This window comes from Drosophila willistoni (genome assembly GCF_018902025.1).
Source record: "Drosophila willistoni isolate 14030-0811.24 chromosome 2R unlocalized genomic scaffold, UCI_dwil_1.1 Seg167, whole genome shotgun sequence".
Lineage (NCBI taxonomy): Eukaryota > Metazoa > Arthropoda > Insecta > Diptera > Drosophilidae > Drosophila > Drosophila willistoni.
In genome coordinates this window covers 12,854,728-12,881,398 of record NW_025814050.1, presented here as the reverse complement: position 1 = coordinate 12,881,398, position 26,671 = coordinate 12,854,728, and the positions used below count along the sequence as shown (strand labels likewise).

Below are 26,671 nucleotides of genomic sequence, written 5' to 3'. Positions count from 1 at the left end.
TACATATATATCTTCACTTTCGTTTCGAACGATTTCATCAATATCCCACAACTTGTCCCTGAATTTGTGCAGCGACCCCGCTCCCGTTTCTCATTGTTGTTTCCGTTATACGCCGTTGTAAAGACATATCGATTGATGATTTTATGCGAATTTCTGCTACGAATCTATTAACAATTCAAATTGTAAGACAGTTTGTGAACGTTTCAATAACATTCAAGGCAAATATTTTTACCTACATACATAGACTACATGGGCCACATGGATTTCTACATTGTGTAGAGTTCTAGAAAAATAATTTTATAACGTTGCGACCTTTAGATAGATAAGTTAAGCTAAGGTGAATTTATGTAAAATTGTTTCACTTTGAAAGAAAAATGTTGAGTTGTAATAGATTAATTAAATTAATCTTAATAGGTTAAAAATTGAAGTCTTAAAATACTAATGAATGACAATGATACTTTGAAAAAATTGAAGAAGTAACTAAACCAACTTTTAAACTGGCTCATTTTAAGTCAATACGCAAACTGTTCCCAAAAGTTTTAGCGAGGTTCGTGTCCATGCTAAATGTTTAGCTTTTGCTGCGTTAACTGGGCACATTCAGCAGGTAATACTTCTAATCAGAGCTCACCTGTGTACCTCTTGAACGAAAAGTAACCAAGGTAAGCTAGATTTATTTTACTTTATTTAAGAGCCTTTGACAATTTGTTTGCATTTATTGATATTTGTTAATTCTTCTTTTTAGGATCCTCAGCTTTGGTTGTTTGCTCTTCTTTCTTTTTTAACTCTTGTTTGTCACATTTTCCCAAAAGTTTGGCTTCGTCTTTCTGTTTTTCGTCCTCCTTGCATTTGGCTTTTAGCTCAGCATCTTTTTTGTTTTTCTCTTCCTGCTCACATTTGGCCTTGAGATAGGCGGCCATTTTCTTTTTTTCTTCCTCTTCTTTTTTGGCCTTGAGTTCTGCTTGCTTTTTTTGTACTTCTGGATCACATTTGGCTTTTTCTTCAGCTTCCTTTTTCTTTTTCTCTTCCTCTGCAAGATTGGCCTTTAATTTTGCTTCCTTTTTCTTCAACTCTTCCTCCAAGCATTTTGCTTCTTTCTTCTTTTGCTCTTCTTGATCACATTTGGCTTTTTGATCAGCTTCTTTTTTCTTTTGCTCGGCTTGTTCACATTTGGCTTTTTGATCAGCTTCCTGTTTCTTTAACTCGTCTTCCTTTTGTTTGTCCTTTAGTTTGGCTTCGGCTTCCTTTTTATTTTTCTCTTCCTGTTCACATTTGGCCTTAAGATAGGCTTCCATTTTCTTCTTTTCTTCCTCTTCTTGCTTGGCCTTGAGTTCCGCTTGCTTTTTCTTCTCTTCTGCATCACATTTGGCCTTAAGATAGGCTTCCCTTTTCTTCTTTTCTTCTTGAACTTTTTTGGCCTTTAGTTCCGCTTGCTTTTTTTGTACTTCTGGATCACATTTGGCTTTTTCTTCAGCTTCCTTTTTCTTTTTCTCTTCCTCTGCAAGATTGGCCTTTAATTTTGCTTCCTTTTTCTTCAACTCTTCCTCCAAGCATTTTGCTTCTTTCTTCTTTTGCTCTTCTTGAGCACATTTGGCTTTTTGATCAGCTTCTTTTTTCTTTTGCTCGGCTTGTTCACATTTGGCTTTTTGATCAGCTTCCTGTTTCTTTAACTCGTCTTCCTTTTGTTTGTCCTTTAGTTTGGCTTCGGTTTCCTTTTTGTTTTTGGCTTCCTGTTCACATTTGGCCTTAAGATAGGCTTCCATTTTCTTTTTTTCTTCCTCTTCTTTTTTGGCCTTGAGTTCCGCTTGCTTTTTCTTTTCTTCTGCATCACATTTGGCCTTTAGTTCTGCTTCTTTCTTCTTTTCTTCCTCTTCTTTTTTGGCCCTGAGTTCCGCTTGCTTTTTCTTTTTATCTTCTTCTGCCTGTTTAGCCTTAAGTTCTACTTCCTTTTTCTTTTTCTCTTGCTCTTCACACTTGGCTTTTAGTTCGGCTACCTTTTTCTGCATAGATTCTTCTCCAATATCCATCTGTTGTTCGTGCTCTCGGCTCTTCTTATCATATCTAGCTTTCTCTAATATTTCCTCTCGTTTCTCCTCGGCCTCACACCAAGCTTTCAGCTCGTCCTTATTCATATCCTGTGGCTTTTTGAATGGGTCTTTTTTGTTATTCAATTCTTCTTCAGCCTGACAGAAGGCTTTCTGTTCATTTTTACTCATTTTCAGGAACTTATCTTCTCTTGCACGATCCTTTTCCTTATCTTGAGCTTCGCACTGGGCCTTTAATTTTGCCTCCTCAATCTCTTTGGCCTGAATAGCAATTTGTTTCTCACATTCCGCCTCCAGTTGTTTCATTTGCTCTAAACTCATCTCATCACATTCGGCTTCTGCATCGACTTCGATAATGACTTGACCGCCTCCACCCAAGCGACTATCATCCCTCAACTCCAGGGATTGATTCTGCAGTTCAAAGAAGGAATAACGATGGTAGCCAAAATATTGGCCATTTTTATATTTTTTCCCACGACCTGCTCCAGGGCCCAATCGCTCTTCGGGACATTCAAATTGACGAAATGCAGCTGGCCTTATGTAGCCTGGGACGTCTATGCCAACATGTTTTACACCCACTGGATCATAACCAACTTCCGGTGGATCTTTCGGTGGATGAGGAGTGTTCGAGGGTTCGCTACTTAAATTTGGATCCCGCCTTGGCAATGCTGTGTTCTTAGAACAATATCGTACTAGAAGAGGTCTTAAAATAAGCTTAGACATTGCTAACTTCTTCAATGAATAAAAATTCATGATTTATTTTGAACACGTATGTATGTTAGAATAGGCGATTTCAAAGGCTACTTAGATTTGTTTTTTTGTTTTGTATGTTCATTTGTAAAATAAATGGTCATCTAATTTAACTCTTAGTAGGAATATAAGTGGTCGTCCAATCCATTTAGCTTCTCCCGTTGGGCATTACCTTCAAGCCTGGCCCCCTCCACAGCTGTCACGGGTAGCATACACTTGGTCTCCATATATGGCGGCAAGTTGATGGCCTGAACCTGAACTTTCTCAATGGCATCCGACGCTGCCTTAGCTGGTTGTGGCTGCTTGGTGCGCTTAGCTTCCATTTCCGTTGCTTGCTCGAGTGCTTCTTCATCTTCATATTCAGTTTCCGGCACCTGAGCTCGCCGCAATATGGTTCCCTTAAAGGTGATGGACGCTTCTTCGCTATAACCACGCCAGATGCTGGTCATAAGGCCATTTGCCAGCTTCCTTGTTAAACCCAGCATAGTCAACATTTTTGCGCTGTAATGGAAAAGGAAGTTAAGCACACGACTACGTGAAAGAGGGAACGGAGGGCAAAAAAGTCAAGTGAGGAGGTCTTACTATATTCTCACTTTGATTTGTCTCGGTTTTATTTCTGTTGTGCCTGTGTTTTCACTTCTCTCTTTTGGATTTGACAATGACATTTACAGCGAAAGCACACTATTTTTTTTATTCTGTCTTTTTTTTCTTTTCTGTATGCCGCTGTCAGCCAATTGTCAAGTTGAAACGCTCAAGGGACAGAGCCAGCTGCAGTTTTGATGAACTTTTAAGTGATTTCTCTAGCGGAAGACTCGACGACGAGTTTAGGGATAACAGCTGGCCATGGCAAGAGGAGTATAAGAAGAGGGAGACGGGGAGGCGGTGCCGGGGAAATGCAAATGACTTTAATCTAATTCAGTTTGTCTTGTTGATACCGCCAAAGTCGTTTTCCCACATAGTTGACAAGTATTTTAAATTCAAGTGCGGTATTTATTCCAAAATAAAGTATTAAACAGGAATTTCTCGCATTTTGTATAGTTTCTTTAAATTTATAAATAGATTGTCATCAAGTCGTTTAAGGAAGCGTCTGCTCCATTCTAGTTAGAAGTTATCCAGGCGTCGAGACTTAAGATATCTTAACTATTAACTATGACTACAATTAAATGCAAATGCCTAGTAAAGGCAAATGCTGACTTCTAACTTGTAAAGAGAAATTTGAATTGTTCCATGGAGTACTTGTCCAATAGAAATCCTACATCAATTCTTAATGAACTATGTCAAAATAGTATACAAATCTGAATTTTCAGATGTAAGTTATTTGGAAATCAAGGAGAAATATTTTCTAGTCATGTCTTATTCACGGAAAATGAGAGATCTCTTAAGGAAGGTGCTAACGGTGAGGCGTTTAAAAACCCTTCGCATTATTAGGTATAAAGGAAGATTTCCTTCGACGTTGATGCTAACAAAACATCATGGAATTCTTCTTCGTTGTTCTAGTTCTGTTCTTATTTTTTAAACGTTTTTCATCAAACATACCCGTAGTTTGTTTTGTGTGACTAACAGCCGGATGATTTGAAAGAAAAGGACAAATTGTTACCGAATCGAAAACGGAAATAATCATAACTATCACTGTACTGTGTTGCCGGATTCTAGAGACCTTTCAATTGCTCTTGGATTATCCTATTCCTCTTCCTATTGAATTGTTTGTTTGATTATTGTCCCAATGACTAACTCAATTTGCGTGTGACTATGTGTTGGTTTAAGAAAAAGTTCGCATATATATGGGAAAACTTGGCATAGAGATATTTGTTTTGTATTGTCCTCTGTTAAATCGAAAACCAGAATTTAATTAAAGAAACCGATTTTACTAGTATTTGCAATCACAAATGAATAAGGACTCGATTGTAGCTTAAATAAAGTTTCTTTTTTCTTGACTTCAATGTTGCTTGAGAATTTTTAATAATTTTCCATTAAACTTAAACTTTTGATTTTCTTTTGTAAACTCTTTTATACAAAGAGTTTGCACTGCTGCTATCTCAGATTCACCTGTTTGCTGTTTTTTTTTTTTGTACTTAGTTTTATCTGGCGGCAACATGAAGCCGATTTTCATTGCCAAGCTGTTAACAAACCTGCCACAAGTTTTAACCAACATCTCGGCGTTTCGGCATGCACATCTCCACCAGCCCCGCCCCAGTCAGTCAGTCAGTCAAGTGCAACTTTATTTTTAAGTGCTCCAGAGAAATGGAAAGGCAAAAGGTTGGGCAAAAGTTTATGGCATAAAAGGAGCCAAACAAAGTTTTTCTAACGCTTGTGTCTGGGTAACGTAGCTGTTGGTTTATTATTAAAAAAATTTGTTACCATTTGCTTCACTTGTTTTCTACTCGGTTTCTCAGTTTATGGCAGAAACACGTGTGTTGTGCATGTGTGTGTGTGTGTTCATATGTGTGTGTACCGAGTGTCAGAGTCCATGAAAGGCGATTAGGGTCAACTGAACTGGCTTTGGCTTTGCTTAGTTGGCCAGAAATAAAAACTACAAGGATGAAACAACCTCTCTATGACCACCTGTTGCTTTTATCCTTTTAAATAGAACTCAATTTTGGTATCTTCATTTTCACACACATACAAGCTTAAGCTTGTTGCTTTATTTCATTTAATTTTCTTTTCATTTTCTTTTCGTTTCATTTTCTTTCTTTTTTTTTTTTGAGTTTTCATAATAATGCAGTTTGGACTAACTATGAAAAAAATGTTAAACAAGAAAACAATTAAACTTAGAATTAAAAGTTAGCAAAGGAAAAACTTTAAGCATTAGTTGGTCAAGACAGAGAGAGAGAGCAAAGTAACAAAGATAGACAAAGGGAAAGAAAGTTTTACCAAAATCCCAAGGATAAGAGATATCACTAGAATGACACAAGTCTTATTTGTATACATATATATAACATAATCGTGATCCATTGATTGCCATTTAATTGAGGTCAGTTGAAGTTCAGCTTGGAGTTAGACTTGGCTTTTTACCAGGACTTGAGACGAGATGATGATGACGACGACGATGATGAAGAACTGAGACGTTCCGAGCTGCTAGCTGAACGCAGTTCTTCGCTATCACGTCGATTATCCTGACGACGCTCATCCTGATCCAATCGATCCAATTGCCAGAGATCATTGCCCAGCAGACGTCTGCCCTGGGACCAGCTCAATGCGGCACCGGCCCGCAATGCATTGCCATTGAGACGAGTAGAGATCAAACCATTCAGATTAGCCGAATCCAAAAGCAGAGGCGAGCTAATCAATTGGGCCTGGACAGAGGCGCTTGAGGGTTGGGTCAGGATCAAAGAGGGCTGATTGCTATCGCTACGCTCAATGGTGAGACGAGTGCGGGGCAACTGACGCCAGGCCTCCAGATCGCGATCGCGGGAGAGCAAAGTGGTGCGGCTAGAGGTGGATGTGGTGGTGGCACTGCTGCTAGGCAAGCGGGCCAACAAAGTGGGTGGATGGGAGACCAGAGTGGCCTGTACACTTTGACCAAGCAACTGACCAGAGCTGGGCAGGATTAGGCTCTGCTGTTCCGAGTTGAGACGCTCCAAGAGACGTTGTTGCTGTTGCTGCTGTTGGCGACGATCCTGTTGCTGCTGCTGTTGACGACGTTCTTCCCGCTCACGCAATTCACGCTCCCGCAATTCACGGTCACGCAATTCACGCTCCCTCAAGTCACGCTCACGCTGCTCACGTTCACGCTGCTCACGATCACGTTGCTCCCGTTCACGTTGCTCACGTTCCCTCTGTTCCTGCAGACGCTGCAAATCCCTCAATTGTTGCTCTTGCTGTTGACGCTGTTGCTCCTGTTGTTGTTGCTGGACTTGCTGCTGGAATTGCTCCATCAGTTGCTGGGCCTGGACACGCGCTTGATTTTCGGATTCGAGACGCGTTTGGGCTTCCAATTGGAGTTGTTGCTGCTGCTGGGCTTCGGCTAGGCTACGAGCTTCGGCAATGGCTTGGGCAGTTAAACGAGATTGCAATTCTTCAATGCTATTGAAACGAGAGGTTGAGCTGCTGCTTCTTTCCAATTGCTGCTGTTCATCCAGACGCTGTTTGGATACACGGGCATTGAATCCACTCAAATCATCAGCGGTGTACTCCACAATGCGGCGAGTGCCATCGGGTTCAATTAGAGAGTATTGGCCCTGTACCAGATCACCGTCACGTTTCTCCTCCTGACGTTTATCATCACCGGTCAGCGAATCTCTGACATCGTAGGCAAAACTATATTGTGGACGACTATCGTAATCCTCGCTTGAGTTGGGAGTCAAGGTTGTGCTGTCATCATCATTATCATCATTGGCATTGGATCTGTCATTATTGTTGTTGTTGTTGTTGTTGTTATTGTTAAGGTTCAGTTGTTGCTGCAGGCTTGAGATGGATGAGGATTTGCTTAGTTCCAGAGGCCGCAGAAGAGCCGAATTGGCCACATTACAGGTCAGCAGACTAAGGCAAAGCAACAGGTAGGTCTAAAATGAAAAAAAATTTTTTGAGTTTTATTTGATTGGGCATATAAATCATTGGCATTGGGCATCATCATCAATTTGCCATTGAATCTTTTACATGGCCATAAATAACTGACCACAAATACGGACAACATTCATGAATTTGATTTTTTGTTGGTTTTTAGGGCTAAACTTTTTCCCCTGCCCTTTTTCTTGTTGGTTCTTTTCAACATTCAAAGTGGTTATAATACGGCTTTGGTTTTTCGTTCCGTGTTCCGTTTATACCCTTACAGAGGGTTTTAGAATTTTGTACATACGAAGTTTGCAGAATTTTTATTTAAAATATATTCTACTTGAAAAGTTGTGAGCCATTAGTTTAGAATAGAAGTTAACGCAGAATTAAATTTTGAAAGTATATACAAAATTCGGAGTGTTGGGCTTAGTAGCCAATAAATTAGTTTTGTTGTATTTTTGATTATCCTGATTTATAGCAATGTATTTGTTCCTCATGTTGGGATGACATATCCTGGACTTAAATTTATGGCCTACAAAAATAAAAACCTTACCCGTTTCATGGCTGGTGACGTTAAGTATTCGACTAGTTGGCTTTAGTTGTTGCTGTTGCTTTTGTTGATTCTTGTTTGTAATTTGTTTTGCTGCTGCTCTTGGTAAAACCAAATACAAGACTGATGCTTAGGCTAACGAACACTAACCATTTTATATGCCCAAAAGGGCCCTATCGAAAGAACCAGACCACATTTGATATGCGTTAGAGGCTTTCAAATTTGTTTAGTTAGGGTTACAAATGACCTAGAGATACGCCTGCCTGGTCATTAAAGCTGCACTGCAGCATTCACTTTTTCCTCAAAAACAAAACCAAAGTAACATACTACAAAAACTACAACAAAAAAACAAAGGCTAACCAACATTTTGCCTACGGAAATTGGAAATTGGCCAGGCCAGACAACAGTCAAGCAGACAGATGGACAGATAAATCTGCAACTCGGCCTGCATTGGTCTTATGAATTTGAAATTTTGTAATTTCAGGCCACACGGAACACAACTCCAATTGCAAAATGGTTCAGTAAACTGACGACACATGGCAAACAAAAATTGAAATTTGATAAGCGGAATATGGAAGCAAATGCAAATAATGAAGAAGACGCGACAGATTGGAACGGTGGGCAACCCTAATGGACTTGCAATGAAATGGAGTAGACTTTTTGACGACAGGTTTTAATCGATATGGCTAAATGGGGCAAGTAGGTAAACTTTATTGTTATTTTGCTTAATTTGCTTTTTTCCAACAAACTAGTTGTCTTATGATCAAATCAAGGAAGTGTCGGATATATTCACTTCCACTTGGGTAAACTTGCAACATCCGTGTTAAGTGTTTATCGATTATAATTGTCTTTCAGCCAATAAATTTGCATTTTCCAAGTTAATAAATAATTGCGTTGGTAAGTTTTTCTTTGACTAATTTTCAAGAATTGTTTTTGCCTGTAAAAGTTGCTGGCATAATTCCCCTTTATCAAAAGCAGTAAAATCTAAAAAAAAATGGTTAAAAAATAATATCTGCAATGCTATTTTCATTTGTATTTATTGTATAATCAAAAACAATGCGTGAAAATATTTGCATATTAAATAGAACTCTTCTCTCTGAGTTAAAGTTAGGATAAAGTTCTGTGATTGCAGTGGGAAGTAAATTTCTGGGTCTCCTCGTTCTTACAGCAAGTGCAGTGGTCGTGGCATTTTTCCTGTACATTGCAATCGCTTAATACTTCCTGATAATCAATGGGTTTTTCCCTTCTTAGATAGTCAAGAAATTTAAGATATTTACAACTGCATTGCCAAGGATTACCAGAAAGACTAACGAATTGCAGCTTTGATATGAATTGGGTAACATCATCGTCAAGGAAAGTTAAATTATTATTCGATATATCCAGATAGGTGAGATTTTGAGGCAATTGTGTTATGCTTAAGCTTGTAAGATTGTTATCGTCCAACGACAGTTGTTTTATATTATTAAAACCTTCACTTGAAATATTTGGCAATTTAATTAAATTATTCTCTCGGAAATATAAAGTTGTTCTGTCTAAGTGTGATATGGGCAACTCTGGAATATTTGATAATCCTTGTTCAGTGCAATCTATGACAAATTCTGAAGTATATTCTACGGAGCATTTGCAATTCAAAGGACAACGTTTGCCATTGATGCCAATATTAAAGTGACATGAGCCTCCTTGCAAATTACAGATGAAAACTGCTAAGTTGGTTTTGGAAATGGCTTCCGAATAATAGTCCAAATCTTCATAGGCCACCCAAAGCGCGTTCAGATTTTTGTATTTGACGAACAATGTCAGGTCTAGTTTCTCTGCTAAATCAAATACCAGAATTTCCAAGTAATTTTGAAGATTGGTTGAACTGAAATAAATAAAGTAAATATTAAGAGAGGAAATCATGTAAATTTACTGAATAATACGAACCTTAGAAATTCGGAGATATTCAATTGACAGTTGGAAATACGCAGCATCCTTATGTTTGTCATGTTTTTAAATTTGAGACCTTGTAAATTCAATCCATCAAATACAATATTCTGCACATGGTTATTGATTTTGAATGTTTCATCGTGTAGCTTTAATATTTTCGTACTGGTTAATGAAACGCCTTTCAGGTTCTTCATGTGCAGCAAAAAGTATTTGTAAAAGAAATCTGATTCAAATGTTTCGTTTTTCACATTTAAAAGCACTCCAAAAGGTCCACCAATCACATCAATTTCATGCTCTATTATTTGATGTGTCGATGTCTCATCGCGATAATAGTTCAATTCATTGATGTTAAGAGCTTTCATATAGTCAATGGCTCGAACGATTGTGACTTCTTCCAGCTGTCCACTAGCATCGGCAGGAGAATATTTTATCCTAAGTTTAGAAGCTTGAAATGTTTCGTGTGACAAATCCAGTTTCTTGAGAGTTGAAAGGTTAACTGGAGTCAACTTCCAAGTTACAATTAAATTTCTATTTAAAAATTCTAGCTTATATTTGTCGGTGACTACAGTGTCTCCAATTTTGGTGCATGTCTTTTCGGTCTCACTGTTGGATGACACTTTGCACTCATTGCCACAATAATCCTCACAGTAATCTTCTCTTATATGAGACGGTTCACACAGTTCGACTGCCAGCAAAAGGCAAAATATAGAAATTATTTTCAACAACATTTTTATGTCTAATCAGAGAACAAGACAAAATTATACTGAATTGAAGATTAAGATGCTTAGAAAATATATAGTCTAGATTGAGCATCTCTTTGGTATATTATCAAAAACGAATTGTAGATTGTTCCCAAGCTATATATCAGCAAGAATTTTTGCATCCGAGGGTTGGAAGAAAATTTTAGACAATGAACACATTTTTGTTCACAATTTTTTGTCGTTGACTTTTCAGAACTACTAAAACTTCCCTTATGTCTTACACCACTTCTTTCCATATTAATTTATCAATTTTTGATTTAAACATCTTTGGATTGTGTTTGTTTTAATATTTCAGATAACTTATTCAATGCCCCTCGAGTTTTATTTGGCAAATAATTTCATTCTCTCGGAGCTTAGAAATGTTTTGATAACCTCTGATTACTGGCAAAATTATTAAAATTATTGAAATTAAAATTATTATTATCTTTACGTATATTGCATGACCTCTTTATACATTTTTGGTCTTGAATTGCAACTAATTATAAATAGTTTAACTAAATTGGTTTTTATATTCACAACAGAATTGTTCTCGGGTCACAATCTGGGAGTCTGTGGCTCTGTTCTTGAATTAATTAAGTAAGTTTTTATTTTTATTAAATTTGCCCATTTTTATGGTTTTTAAAATAATCAAATATTTTATAAAGAAAGATTAAGAGTTGATTATCATTTATTTAACTAAATTGACTGTAAATTTTAACTCGTCGCCTGGTTAAGATGAAATTTCTTCAATACAATTGATGGTAGACTTTTCGCTCATAACATCTTTACAGGAAGTGCGATGGGCAGGACATTTTTCGTGGACATTGAAATGCAGTTTCATATTCGGTGGGGCTTTCTCTCCTTAGATAGTGAGTTCTAAAATGCTGATATTAGTCCTAATTTTGGGTTATCAAAACATAGGTACATATTGTCTGACCTCAAGCTGAGTGCCCTTGATACGCAAAGAACTCTATTTAGTTTAGTATAAAGTTGAAAATGTATTTGCATATTTTTATCTAAAATGATCAGGCGATTTATTTTTGCTGGCTTCTCATAAATTATTGATTAATCGTAATAGAATTAGGAATAGCTCATATATCTTCTCATATCCCTTTTTTGTTTTTCATGTATCTCATCTATTCTTAATTGTAAATCATTTAATTTATAAAATTTCAGTGTAATAATATCTTATCCAAGTAGCAAAATATATATCATATTATATCGTTTTATATGAAATCCTCTTTTTCTATTCGTTTTGAGAACATTTTACACTAGTCAGATCTTGGTAAATTGTTATACCAAAGATTTATCTTTAGACAAAAGTCAACTTGATTTAGATGCCATGCTAAAAGCCCTGAAAGCTTTATCAGCTGTAACAACAGAAGCAACTACAACAAAAGCTAAAAAACAAAAAAAAAAAAAAAAAAAAAAAAACAACAACTACAACAACGTGAGCATCTGTGCCATTGCGTAGCAAGAAACAACAAACAAAATAGAACAAGAGAAAAAGATATCATCCAACGTGCACGGGCAAAACAAACAAAAGAGAAAAGCAAAACATGTTCTTATAAAAAAAAACACTTGGCCGACTATAAGATACACTTTTTGGAAAAGTACCCCAAACTTTTATAAAGGATTTCTTCGTTTTGGTTTGATATGTTGTTTATTTATAATGCGTATGGAATCTTAAAAAAAACGAACATCAATTTATGACAAAGAAGTTGCCTTTTTTTTCTAAACAGGAAACGAAATTTAGAATTGTTCTAGAAAAAAATCCTTAAGAGTTGTAAATCTAAATGCCATATTGTTATAAATTTAGAGTATTTTTCCAGTGGTTCTAAGGTATGAAAAACAAACTGAGTGGAAAAAAATGTCATGCATGACTGAAATACAAGAAGAGCCAAAAGATAGGACAGAAAACATTGAAGCTCTGAGCTGATTCTCTGTGTTATTCATTTTCATAGTGCATAGTTTTAGGCGCCGCTTGCTGACATTGTTCCTGTTGTTGTTGTTGCTTTTGCTGCTCCTACTGCTGGTTCTAGCGGTTGAAAAAGCAACATGGAACATGTGTCGCATCGCTGGACTACCACAGTCGTTGGTTGGACACTATTCCTCTTGCCAATACCCATGTAGCCGGTTGTGTTTGTCTTTGATGCGCGTTTTCCGCTTGTTTTTCACTAAGAGAGTCGACCGGAGCGGAGGAGTGAGTGAGTTGGCCAAGAGAAGGGATGTAAAAGTTGGCAAATTGAATGTCCAACAGCCGCGTTGTAATTGAGTTCTGCTGTGAATGCCAAAACAGTTGTAGGACAAAAAAACAAACATCCGAAATACATGAAAAAAACAGGGAATCCCTTTTGATGCAGCCAATTTGCCTACGGTTAATTAATCAACCAGTTGTTGTTTTTTATTTGCTTGTCGTTTTTTTTGTTGTTGCTTACCACCAATTTGTTTGCACAATTTTTCTCAATTTATGTACTTTACAAAAACTGTCAAAAGGCCAATTAATTGATACACATTCATAACATTAGTGTTGATTGAATAATCAATTTCAATTACAAATTTGTGTGTGTTCAATTAAAAGTAACCGATGCTTATAATTAATAGCTATTAAAATGCATATTTTCACTTTCTCATTTGCCAAATTGTAGTAATTAAAAGTATAAAAGCAATGAAATAATTACAAATTCATTTTAGCTATCGATTTTATGTTTTGGCAACAAAGGTAAAAAAGAGTTCATTTAAAATATATATGTTAACTCACGAAGTGGTTTCAATTATACATATATCTCTAGCTATAAAATAAAAATTTCAAATCCTTTATAAATACTAGTTGGTGTAAATGTTGATTCGTTCGATTAGAGTTTGGTTTAAATAAATAAAGGCATCACAGAAACTTCCATATTTTTTACAGTCTCTACTTAACATTAATTATATATTTATGTATGTATATACATTTGTCTGAGCATTTCCAATCTGGCGTTACGGAACATTTCTACGACAATTCATTTAAAAATAATATAAAGTTAGCTCATTTTATTTACTTTTATGATCCAAAATTGGCATTACTTTTAGAAATAACAGTAGTCAATAAAAAATATAGAATTTTTATTTTTGAACTACTAAATCGAGGTTTGGATTATTAATTCTGGACGAAATATTTTTCAATGTTTCCTAATTAAGTTAACACATTACAAAACTATTTGTATTTCATTTTTATCAGCCTTAAAATTAATTAAGTTAACACATTACAAAACTATTTGTATTTCATTTTTATCAGCCTTAAAAAGATTCCTAGCGTTACGGGAAAAAATGAAAAATATAACATTTTTGACTTTAAAATAAACCATAATTCAAATTCTTGCACAGTTTACATACTTAAACAAGAGGGCCGGGGCTAACTTCGATCGCGTCAAAATTTGTATACCCTTGCAATTTTTTGGTAACTCTTTCCTTACCTATAGCCATCAAAGTGGAAAAACGTTCTATCTAAAAAGGCTAATGTTTGCGAAAAACGGCCTACAATCTTAGCATAGGAAATAACGAAGTTATTGGACATAGTCACAGTTTTTCACCGATCGTTCCTATGGGAGCTATATGATATAGTTACCCGATCCTTATCAAATTTGGCACAGTCATTAACAGATATATTAAACTAACAAATGTTTAATTTGAAAGCAATCGCGTCAAAAGTAACGAAGTAATTGACAAAAGTCACTGTTTTCGAAAGATCGTTTCTATATATGATATAGTCACCCGATCTTGATCAAATTTGGCATAGTCGTTTATATGTATAATAAATTCACCAATATTTCACGACAATAGCTCAGAAAATAACGAAGTTATTAAGAAAAGTCACTGTTCGTGACTTTGCCATTTGTATGGGACCTATATGATATAGTGATCCGATCCGGCTGAATCCGAGATATACAACGCCTGCAGTATATACATACCTACATACATGCGAAATTTCAGCTCTGTAGCTCCAACGGTCTATGAGGAGTTTGCGTTGATCCAGACGGACGGACATGGCTATTTGAACTCGTCTCGTCGTGCTGATCAAGAATATATATACTTTATATTGTCGGAGATGCTTCCTTCTATCCGTTGCACACTTTTGACCAAAATTAATATACCCTTTTTGCAAGGGTATAAGAATCGCCCAAATGTCGATGTTTTAATCTAGATATGTTAATTTTTAACAAGTAAGACAAGTTTTTTTTACATAAAATGTCAACTTTGGCATGGTAGAACATCGTTCATTCATTGGAATTCGGGATTTAAATAACTGAAAGTAACTCCTGAACCAAGTGAAAATTGAACACAAATATATATTTGCACAATTAGATATTGTTTCAATTGCTTTGGATCCTTTATTTTGAAAAGAGCTGGCATCATTTGAAGACCAAACTAAATTTCATCGTTATTCAAAATGGAATATTACACTGTTAGGTGTTTCTTTTAAATATTTTAATAGTATCTCAATGATAGGATTTAAATGAAATATACATAAATGTATTAGTTGCATATTGGCCTGTTCTCAGCAGGTGAAAAATTGCATCACGGTTACTGAATCATATTGCTGCATCATAAATAAATGGATTTCTAAATCACAATAGTTCAGACTGTCTTAGGTAAAACCCCAACAATTTACGTTTCTCATCTGCATGTTGAAAGAATTTGTTTAGCCTAACATCAATCAGTTCATCAACATAACTGGAGGATGTTTATTGTACAAGAGAACTATTTTTTAATTTAACAAATTTTTTGTTGATTACCAAAACTAAGTAAGAATTTTTGTAGAGGCAAAGACAAGTAAATGCAAAAATGTCAAACAAATTCCATAATTGCAATGAGAGAAAACTGCTATTCAATGCTAGTTTCATCCTCTTTATAATGCTCTTGGTCTGTGTCTCACTTGATCCCAGGGGGCATTTGCAACAATTTGTCGGTCAAAAGTGAAAGCAATTCAATCTGTGGCCAGAGCAGAGAAGGCCAGTGGCCAAAATCCACTCATCTATTTCCATTCCGAGTGTCACAATTTCCAAGCCACAGTGATTGAGTTGCCTGGTTGTTGGTTGTTTTTTTTTTTTTTGCCCCAAGAGTTGACAGTTTTTGTTGTTCGTTCGTCCTTTTTTTTTTATCTATTTTTTCCATTTTGCTTTTTGTCTCTTTTTTTTTGTGGATCTGGTTTGAGTGTTTCAATTTATTTTTCATATTTTTGTTTTACTTTTCTATTCCCTCGGTTGCGAATCTCGCGCGTAGACACACAATGCCAAAAGTTAAAATAAACACACCGACAGTCGAGCGGCGTCAATGGTGGCAGAGGCAGCGACGTCAGGACATGCGGCAGGAAGTACTTGAAAAAGTATGCCAACAATATTTTTTTTTGCTTTTCCCATCTTTTTCCCACTACCTCATCTCTGTGTTCATTGTATATACTGTATTGAAAACGGGAAATGAATGGGCAGGCAGCAGCAAAACGAAAAAAAAGTTAAATCACCTCCAGCTCCTGCGTGAATAAGAACATGGAGGCGATGGGGGGCGGAGAGCTCAGTAGCTGTAAGCATTCTCTCGGGGTGTGCTACACGACGTATGCGCAACTTTTTTGTCCGCTAAGTCCTCGCCTGGGCCTTTTGGCATTTTGTCGCATTTTCCTTTTGTTTTTCCCCTCCAATTTTCTGTTTGCCTGTACGAAATTGCTTTCAATAATCACACAAAAGTGTTGCTTTGGGTTGATTTTAATGGCGGCTTTGACACTTTCACTTTACACTTTGCCCCATCTCTGCCCATTTCTGGCAATTTATTGATAGGCATTCATTGAGAAGTGTTTCGTGTCCTTGCGACATGGTCATTTATGCATGTACCCAAAGGGTTTGCCTCGTGGCTCTGGACGTGCATCGTATTCTTTATGCATGCATACAAACGAAGTGAGTTTCCTTCATTTACATGCCACATTCCAACTTTATTTCATATGCATCACATCCCTTGTACACAGTAATGGAAAAATGCAGGAAGTACACTACAATTTCTATTACTGCATACAAATCGATCGCCCTAACCGTAAACCATATTTAGACTCTGGAAGAAAGAGATATGGAAAGGTTAGTAGCCATCCTCTCACAGTTTATACCGTGTAGTTCATATGAAAAGTTATACATTGAGTCTAAAACAATTTAGTTTATTGAAAAGAGCAAACAGCAAACACGACAAAATGGAATTACAATTATCCACATTAGCCACCCGTTGTGCCGGCCAAGTAAATATCCAAATCTATTCCAGACCGATTGACCTGACGTCGCTTTGGGATCGGCTGTATATTTGGTAGTCGCGTCCCATTCACCGCATTTAAGCTGAGCGAGGAGTCATCGCTAGAATTGCCGTCGTCCTCAGGTGGTGCTTCTCCTTTACGCTTTCGTTTGGCGGCTGCCGCTGCAGTAGTGGTTGGTTTATCGGATGACGATGATGATTGACTGCAACTAACATCCGATATAGTAGCAGATTGAGCTGCAAGTCGTCTGTTTCTATGGCGTATGGCATTTCTCAATTTGTTCGCATAAGCCGATTGCAGCACATCCAGACAGTTGCCACAAATGAGAGTGGTGCTTCGCAAATCCTCATTTAACTTCTTGGCAAATTGCAGAAGATGAGCATCTTGAATGGTCTTGTGCGGTTCCTGGAGGTAATGATTCCCTAGGCCACAAAAACGTTTAGCTTGTACGGTTGCGGATGTTCTGGCACCCGCAGAAGCGGCCATACTTTCTCTAGGAATTCAATAAAACTTTGGATGGGCGTTTATTACATTAGATTATTAGGGTTACAGTGTTGCCCATTGATACCAAAAAGTCGATGACTATTTTTGTATATATCGATTATTGTTGACTAGACTTATCGATAACGCCACACTGGGCAATATGAAGATGGTCGCATTTCTGTGTCACTTGATGCTTCATTTAACCCAACTTTACCAACTTCAAGCACTAGTGGAAATTTCCAACCCAACACGACACATTTGAACGACACGATATTAATTGACGGTCCCAAATACTTTTTTGCCATATCTGGCAACGCCAGCGGACATGTAATTTGACGCCTAGCAACACTGATCAAATTTAAAACTAGTGCTTGCATTATTCAACACCAAATTTTGGATCACCTTTGTTGCAGCATTGTAATATGTTAGTATAGGGGACTCCTTTAGTTTATTGTTATTCAACCTAACAATAATGAATTCAAAAGTTAGCTCTTTAAATCTGTGCCTGTAGGATGAAAAATACGTTATTTGTTCTTTGAGGATATGCTTTCCGATCCAAGATATCGACTTGATATTGTTGGCTATCAGTCTTTCTTAATATACACTCCGTGATATAGGCCACCCCACCAATTATGATTAATATGATATAGTGTCCTTTCGAAACATACATTTACCTACACTTACCAAGTAAAAGCGAATTTTATTTCAGTGTCTCCAGTCACTACCTCCACTTTTTTGTTTTTGTCGTGACAAATTTAGTTTTTAATCAAAATTGTTTAGTGCTATGCTAGCACTAATAAAAATTTCATATAAATTCGCAAATGCTTTCAAGTTCGATTAAACCAGCAAAGAAAAGGGTAAAAAAAAACAAATGCCCATGGAGTCACGTATTTGGGTGCCTCAAGATAACACTCCAAATTGCTAAAGCTGTGCCATAAATCAATAAATAAATACGAAACAAAACTGAAAAAGTAAAATAAAACGATGGAAAATACTAACCTTACCTAATGCCAAACGCAGTGCAGGAGTTTTCCACCGGATAGCCGATGGCTATGAATTTGAAATGAATAAAGGGTTTTTTTTTACTTGTTTAAAAATTCAATAGCTTGGACAAAATTATTCCACAAAAATTCACTAAGGGTAATGAAAAGTGTCAGCTTGGTATGGGAAAAGAAAAAATATCAATCGATATGTTGTGATAATAAATTTTGTTTTTATGAATTAATTTAAAAATGAATATCCTGAGTGCCACAATAATAATTACTTTAAACCGAATCGTTTGATATGCGTTTGATTTATTTTTGAGTACCTCAACTTTTGGTTCACTTTAGCAAAATCTGTAATAATATTAGACTTCCACTTTTGTTGATTCGTATAAAAAGTATGCAAATGCATTCCCGAATAGTATTTGTAACTGTAATTATATTTAAGATGTACCCAAAAAGAAAAAAAATATAGAAATATAAAGCGAAATCATTAAAACGGCATTAGTAATAGAGACAATATAGAGACTTATATTTTCGTATATTTTTTTCAATATTTTGTGTTGCATTTTCGGGAAGCTATACAACATTCGAACCAAATGTAGTTAAACTATTTTACCAATACTTAATTTCAAAATATTTATGTTGTGGCTCAGTATTCTCTGACGGCCAATCAGCTTAAAATTTTGAATTGTGACTCATAGTTTGTAGTGAATAAAAAAGTGTAAGAGTATAATATCCATACAAGTAATAGATCTCCGACCCAACCATTAGCCATTTAGACTTTCCCAATGAACTAAATATGAATGAACTTTGGCACATGTTGTTCTCTATTTTAATATAAACGAGGGCTATTGTTTTCTCATTTTATTTTTATTTTAGTAAAATTTTAATTACAAAAACACAATGCTGCCCAGATTTCATTGGGATTTATGCAAGGTTTACAATAACAAATCGTGCAAACAAAAATCAAAAATCTTTTTAAAAGTAAACAACATTTAATTTTCGGTCTACGAGGGCATAAGAATGGGAAATGAGAGACATGAACAAAGGAGGGTGGAATAATGATTTGGTCGAAGCGACGGGGACGGGACCGGTGGTTCTTTAATGTGCAATTGTAAAATGCGAAGCGGCCGAAACAACAACAACAACAACAGCAGCAGAAACAACAAAATGAAACGAAAATCGAAGCTGGAATGTTTATTTGCGCATCGGGACGAGGCAATTAATGAAATTTCATTTGTAGCACATTGATTGCCTTCAAGCAGCCAAGACCCACTAAGTTATTTTTTTTGGGAGGGGAAATTTCGGGTATTCAAGGGGAAATCAATAACAATAGCCCAACAGAGAGGCAGAAGCAGATTCTTTAATTAACGCACACTTTTATTTTATATATTTTTGTTTTGCCTGTTTTCTCTTTGGGTGTGCTTAAATGTCCCTTGATCGTAGTACTACAGCAAAGAGGGAGTAAGCCATCTTCAAGGTGGCAAAAAAGGCATTCAAATTGAGCTCAATAATACCACCGGCTTTCATGACTCTGTCCTTGCCTGTCTTGCCCAATGTTAATTGACTAAAGATGAGCACATTTCGACGATAATCAATTGATTGGCCATACCATTTACTCGAGAAAATGGCATAAGGTAAGTTCTGAATTTCCTCGGCCACAACACTTGCATAATAGCAGCCGGGAAAAAGTTGTATACAAATGACGGCAAAGTAAATTATATAATACGAAAATTCCACAATATCTCTTACATAGAACAGGACATAACACACAATTAAACATAAAGTGGCGCCACAGCAAATTAGTTGAATCAGTTGCACCTGAGTGATGGTCTTTCGTATTAGCTGATGGAGTCTGCAAATGAAAGAAAATAGAAAATATATGCTATTAATACTTATGTTTTGGTAGAATTATAAAGTCAATAAAGCTTATGTAAGTCCAACAACTCACAAAAGTTCGGAAATTTTGAGTTTAAATATAATATTAAGATTTTTTTTGCTTGTTTGGAGATTTGATAAAACCATTGTAAGTTTAACTTTCTAAAATTGGTTTGAAATGGATCAGAAAGTTTATTTTTGTTTTAGAATTTTAACATACCTACAAACTCATTTGTTTTATTCTCAAAATATGCCACTAACCATTTGGCTTTAGAACAAGCACTCATTGATGGCAGATCATAATCAAAAATTTCAATAGTCATCCAGGCAAAAATAATCATAAGAATCTTAATGTGTTAAAGTCCTAGACATTTCTATTATAAACTAAACATTTTCTTCAAGTACATATAGAAAATTACATATTAAAATAATACATTCGCAAACTTATACATAATATCATTTCCTTTAGGATGTGATTTTATATTCTTTTAACCTTTTTTAAATATATGGATGATAGATAAGAGCAATCAAAGGTCCAGGGATGTGAAATGAGGTCAATTTATTCGCAACATAGAGCTCCAAAATTATTATTTTTCTTTAAGAAATTTAGAAATTTGTCTATGCTTTTTTTTTAGAATCTATATTTGCATTAGTGAACATCTTAACTCACAATTTCTTAAGGTTTGTTCTCAAACTATATACTTGAGTACTTTAATAATCTAGCCCCTGATTACTTCATATAAGCAGATAAAGTCAATATAAGATTTTTTTAATGAATACTGTGCCAGTAAACATAATTGAGTTTGATGTTTGAATAGAGTAATTCTTACCTCATCAGTTGTCTATGCTGTTCAATATAAGACAAAAGTTGAGAATGTTGATTCAATTCTCGCTCTTCTTGCAGTTCCTGATATCCCAATTGCTTAAGACGTATGACCAACAAATGGACATGTCCAGCCAAAAAGCATAAAGTAAGTGGTGTGTACGAATCATTTGCAAGTCCCTGAAATCCTTCCATTAAAATGCACATAGTCTGATAGGACACAGCTAAAGTGTAAACGATAGCATTTCGTTGCCAATCGAATGGTAACCAAGCCGAATACAACAATTCGCGATGTTCCCCTCTGATATGAAGTACCAAAGTCAAGAGAAACATTACGTAGATAAAGATATAGCTTATTTGAATGCATCGATAAATTAGTTGAATTCGCTTGCTCAAATTGTCGTGATAAAAGCTTTGTTCCTCCTCACTGGTAACAAATGTATTGAATTTTTCCAGCAATCCTTCAATTTCAACAATATCTGATATGTGATACAGGTGAACAATATGCTTCAAACTGCAGGCCATGCAAGTGATGCTCATGGTGAGATTCTTAAACATCTCATCTGGCGTCGGTTGGAGTACCAAACCAAGCAATAAATGCACTGGAAACATTATAGTTACCAACAGATGAAGTAGCACCACATAAATCTGCACGGCACGTGACTTTGCGCCAAAGAATGTGGGTGCAAGCAGACGAATGCTGAACCAAAACGGACGATAGACCCGTAAACTATTAACGCAGGTGATGAAGGTGGCCATTGTATACGTCGACTGAATGGAAAGCATTCGTTTTTATGGATACCACACCGAAAAGAACATTGAGCGAACAAAAATTCAAATAAAATTGCCACAGTTCCAATTATTTTTTTTGTTTTTTTTTTTTTGCTTTTCTTGTTATCAATAAATAACTAACCAAACCAATGAGGTGTAAACCTCAACTGACACCATGTGGAAGGCCATCGGCATTGCCAAATAATTAATGGGTAGTCCAGTCTATTTTTAGTGGAAAATCAATTGAACTACATGGGAAATAAAATCAAATAATTTAAGAGCAACATAAAGATAATAAGTAGTTTTTCTAGTACATTCTTTAATCTAATGTGTTGCATTTATTTATGAATTTTTCTTTTTATTTTTTTCAGTGTAATCTTTACCACTAAGTGGCATTTAAACGGCGCCAATGCAATTTTCATTAAGCTTCTACTAATGGCGGCCATTAGGCGGTAATTAAAATTAAGCGAAAATGCAAATGTGTATATCGAATGCCATGCCATACCGAAACCAACCGCATTCTCGGTTGATTTAATAAACCGAATGACCGTAGTGCATTTTCAACGGCATTTATGGATGTATGATATTAAAACGGAATGAAGAACAATTCAGAATGGAACGAAAATACCAGCAAATAAAGCGAAAAGTGGGGCTGCGTCGAAATATTATGAGACTTAGCAGACCAATTCGAAATGGAATGAATTTCCCGAAATCGTATTATGGTAAACGAATATTCTGCTGTTAAATTTGGACATATCAAATTCGTTGTTTTTGCGTCCTTTTTGATTGATATAAAGAGAGATTCCCATTGCAGATGAAACAGGCTTGCTTATCTCCCAATGTGAATAAAATATATTGAAAAAAACAATAAGAAAAACATTGTGTTTTTATTAATCAAATTTGGCGAAGAAAGCGTTAGGTATTCGAATTATTTAGACTTATGTACATATGTGACTTCTATTCTCCAGCAAGTAATGATCTTTCCAAATAATAGTTGCAAAAACATAGCTTTAATTTCTAATTTTAATCTAAAGTAACTGGAAAAGGTTTGAAGATGCCACATCTAGTGGTTCATAACTCGTTTCCTTTTTGATTTAAAGAATTAAGCTTCGAAATGCTAAAACTGAATGTCGTGAAAAGTGAAAGTTGTTAATTAATTAAGTTTTTAATTAATTAAAGCAGTAATATGTCTGAAGACTGATCAGATATCTATATCATAATTCTTATATTATTATATTATATTATTCTTATAAAAAGGATTTTAAAGGGAGAGCTAAATCATAAATTGTTTTAATCCCAACTAAGTTTAGATGAATAAAGAATAATATTGGCTAAAAATTTGGAATGTAGCTACAATCGTTTAATACCCATTTGAAATGCAAGAAAAAAAGAAGTGTATATAATTTAAGCCTTTTGACATTACAGTAACTTGTATACAAGAGAAAATCGTAAAGAATATTAAGTGCATATAATTAAGTGTTTGGGAAATTTTGTGCTCTGTTTAGCATAAGTAGACATAAAATTATATGCATCACTTGCCACATTGTTGGAATGGAATTTACTTAAACCAAAATGGACATAAAAAAGTTGTTAAATGTTTGTCTGCAAGTGTATAAATACAAAGTTGCATCATTTGAGGATAATTTTCTACACTTTTGCAGCAGACAAAATCTGCTTAATAATGCGAAAAGTTTTCCTTCTTGGCTTATGCACTTTGGTAAGTTAATTTCTATTGTAAGGTCAGATAAAAGAATAGACTAAGTAACACAAGACATACAAATTCTTCATTTTGAATGTCAGTAGAAGTCTAAAACTTCTCTTTGTCGACTCCCTGTTTGGGTCACACTGCTTATTTAATGTTGTTGTCAAGGAAGTGTTGCACCTTTTTTCGTCTTTCACAGTGTAGCTCTAGTGTTAATCGCGAGATTGTTCCTCGTTGACTACGGTCAACAATTTTATTAGTTGTGTAGTTAAAGATGCTTCTCGTCCGCACCTGTTGACTTATTAAGAGCTTTTTCTATTATCCTGGCAAACAATGCTTGAAGTCATTTGGTTATTAGGTCAAATAGAGAAGTGAGAGACAGCTAAGGAGTAGTTTATTCGCAGATAATAATATTCAGACTAACATCAATCATATGGCTAGTGCTTAATATTTATCTCATTAAGTGTCGTTTCCTTTACTATCAGCACAAATTGCAGCAATAGCGATTCGTATTTCACCATTAAAAAGACAATTGAAAAAATTACAATAATATGTGGGCATAATCATCATTAGGGGGTATCATAATAATAACAATAATAGTATAATAAAAGAAATGATTTAGATTCCTTCAATTTTTTATGAAAAGAAGAAATGTACAATTAATTCTGGCAATAATGTTTTGGTTTTTCAAGTTTTAATGAAGCATACCCCAACTTAAAAATATTTAATTTTAATTTTTGTTGTTAAAATCACATGTAAAATTCCAAATTTAACTTGCATTTTATTCATCTGAACATATAAACAACACAAAATGACTTTTCCTGTTAAATAAATAGTTAAGATATATGATTTTTTATTCTTTAAAGCTGGCAATGCTTCGCTTATTTAGAAACTTGATTTAAATTGGGCCTTGAAATTCTGAAATTGACTCAGAAATGAAAGCGTACTAAAAGTATAACCCAAAAGGCTTAGTTGGAAATGTTAATGGTTATTTTAGTTCCTTCAATATTTCACAACTTTTTCTATGTGTGTATTCCAAAATTTTCTATTTTGAAAATAAAAGAATATGTGAGGTAAATATTAAACAAGAAATGTTAAAATATTGAATAATCATTTGTATGAAAATAGTTCGTTTAATAAACTACAATTGGCTGTCAATGCTAATGTCAGTAGTCCAACTGATAGTTGGTTAATAAATAGGCTTGAGTGGGTAATGTTCTACATACATGTGTATGTGTAGTTTCCTTGACTAATGGTGACTTAATTATGGTTTGTGACAGTTTAATCGTTAGGATAAATAAAGGTTTATTAATTGAGACATTAATTAATAATGCATTGGCGATACATTCCAACAAGATATTTTGATATTTTTTTTTGTGAACAGTCGAAAATTGTATTCTGTATTCTTAACATTTGATTCTTGTGATTGCCAAGGATCTGTAGTTTATTTGAAAGTCATTGCCAGCGTGAATAAAGAGTAAGCCATTCGCATATTGGTGAAAAATGCATTCATTCCGATGATGACCATGCCGCCAGCTTTGATGGTCACTTCACGTAACGTCAATTGCATTAGGATCAATAAACTCCTACAGTATTCACGGTTTTTACCTATCCAATCGCTGGAAAATATTGAGTAGGTTAACTCGTAGAATTCCATGGTCAATACAGAGCCATAATAACATGCCGGAAAGAGTTCCAAGGCAATTGCCAAAAAGTGAACGACATAAATAACTATATCGAGTATATTATTGGCAAAGAATACAATATATAGTAGTACAGTCGATAGATTAATGCCACTCGAAATGAATTGACCAAGTTGCGGCAACGACAAAGTTTGACGTAACAATCCAATGATCCTTGAAAGTAAAAAAATGAATAAAAATTAATTTATTTTCACTTAATTTTGTCAACTATTTACTCAATTAGTTTTCTATGATCCTCGATGCCAGCAATTAGGGTTTCCGTACTATCCATTTTATTCATTCTTATGGCCAACATCTTAACATGTCCAGACAGCACACACAACGTCATTGGAACATATGTATCATTTATCAGATTTTGAACGACTATAAAGCAGCCTCCAATAGACTGATATAAGAAACTAAGCCAATAATTGAAAGCCGATGCCTGCACATCGTACGGGAACCATGCAGGATAGAGAAGTTCCCTCTCATTGCCCAGCAAAATAAGGCCAGTTGAGCTTATTATCGTCGATGAATAGAACACCAAAAATGTTTTCAATACCACATTGGCGCCACGTCGTATTTTGGTTTCAAAGTATTGGCATTCCTCCTCGCTAATTGCTTTTTTGTCCAACTCTTCCAATAATTTCTGAATTTTCTTTATTTGCGGCAACTTCCAGCGAAAACAAATGATCTTAAAACTGCAGAATATACAAGCCGTTGTTATGGGTAAATTCTTGAAGAGAATAACCATAGAAGTCTGTGAAACTAATTCAATTAGCAGTAGTATAGGATACCAAAGGGTGACAAAGAAATTGATTAAGATATCCAATGGTAGACGAAATACAGGGTGCCACTTTAAATCCACAGCCAGTAAACGCCAATAGAGCCAATAGACTCGATAAATACTCTCACTGTTGACCTCAGGCACATTCGGCGCCATATTTCAAACGGAATGAAAACCACGTCAAGGTGTCGGAGGTTTTTATACATTTAAATTAAATTATATGTATATTTGGTAAGGCAATCGCTTTGATATTTGAGTGTAAACATATAATTAGGTAATTAAGTTTTCAATTGCTTAATTGTTGACTAATGCTCTGTAATTATCTTGGATTACTTTTCCTTTGTTAGGTTACAAACGTAGTGGGACATTGTTATCGTAAAAAAAGAAAAATGTTGGTCATAAAACATTCTTACTACAAAATGTTGCAAGTTGCATAGACAATGTTGCCATACTTCGACATTAATCTACTTTGGTTTACAGCGAGAAAGGCAGAGTTTTAATTTTATATAAAGACCTTCATGGTTAAAAATTTGCATGAAGGACCTAAAAGTTTCCAATTAACTTTAGATGAAAAAAGTCATACAAAATGTTGGCTAAGATTTACGAAATTCATTGCAGGATATACAAATGACTGGTGATAACTGTTAAATTATAGGGAAAATCTCTACAGAGTAAGTGTTGAATTAACCTTAAATGAAACCTTTTAGCATTTATGTGCTTATTACAATCTGTTTTTTAAACATAAATGATATTGATTGGTGGTATGAAAGGATGAGAGAGCCGGTGGGATAA

The 26,671-nt window shown here is 35.3% G+C and overlaps 5 protein-coding genes across 5 annotated transcripts; all 5 read right to left on the bottom strand.

Annotated features, from left to right (window-relative positions):
* Positions 1–668: 668 nt before the first annotated feature.
* Positions 669–2,795, bottom strand: LOC6642580 (axoneme-associated protein mst101(2)). Its single transcript, XM_023175689.2, has one exon. It carries the CDS (start codon positions 2,793–2,795, stop codon positions 726–728), a length of 2,070 nt encoding a protein of 689 aa, XP_023031457.2. The 3' UTR covers positions 669–725.
* Positions 2,796–5,565: 2,770 nt separating this feature from the next.
* Positions 5,566–7,906, bottom strand: LOC6642578 (probable basic-leucine zipper transcription factor Q). The gene is made up of 2 exons (XM_002064849.4): positions 7,837–7,906; positions 5,566–7,294 (listed from the first exon to the last, which is right to left on the bottom strand). Exons 1-2 carry the CDS (start codon positions 7,843–7,845, stop codon positions 5,801–5,803), a joined length of 1,503 nt encoding a protein of 500 aa, XP_002064885.2. The 5' UTR covers positions 7,846–7,906; the 3' UTR covers positions 5,566–5,800.
* Positions 7,907–16,642: 8,736 nt separating this feature from the next.
* Positions 16,643–17,325, bottom strand: LOC6642735. Its single transcript, XM_002064848.2, has one exon. The coding sequence runs from the start codon at positions 17,251–17,253 to the stop codon at positions 16,732–16,734; it is 522 nt and encodes a 173-aa protein (XP_002064884.1). The 5' UTR covers positions 17,254–17,325; the 3' UTR covers positions 16,643–16,731.
* Positions 17,326–19,661: 2,336 nt separating this feature from the next.
* LOC6642734 (odorant receptor 33c) lies at positions 19,662–21,696 on the bottom strand. The gene is made up of 2 exons (XM_002064847.3): positions 20,945–21,696; positions 19,662–20,091 (listed from the first exon to the last, which is right to left on the bottom strand). Exons 1-2 carry the CDS (start codon positions 21,694–21,696, stop codon positions 19,662–19,664), a joined length of 1,182 nt encoding a protein of 393 aa, XP_002064883.1.
* Positions 21,697–24,854: 3,158 nt separating this feature from the next.
* Positions 24,855–26,035, bottom strand: LOC6642733 (odorant receptor 33b). The gene is made up of 2 exons (XM_023175687.1): positions 25,329–26,035; positions 24,855–25,266 (listed from the first exon to the last, which is right to left on the bottom strand). The coding sequence occupies exons 1-2, from the start codon at positions 26,033–26,035 to the stop codon at positions 24,855–24,857; spliced, it is 1,119 nt and encodes a 372-aa protein (XP_023031455.1).
* Positions 26,036–26,671: the final 636 nt, after the last annotated feature.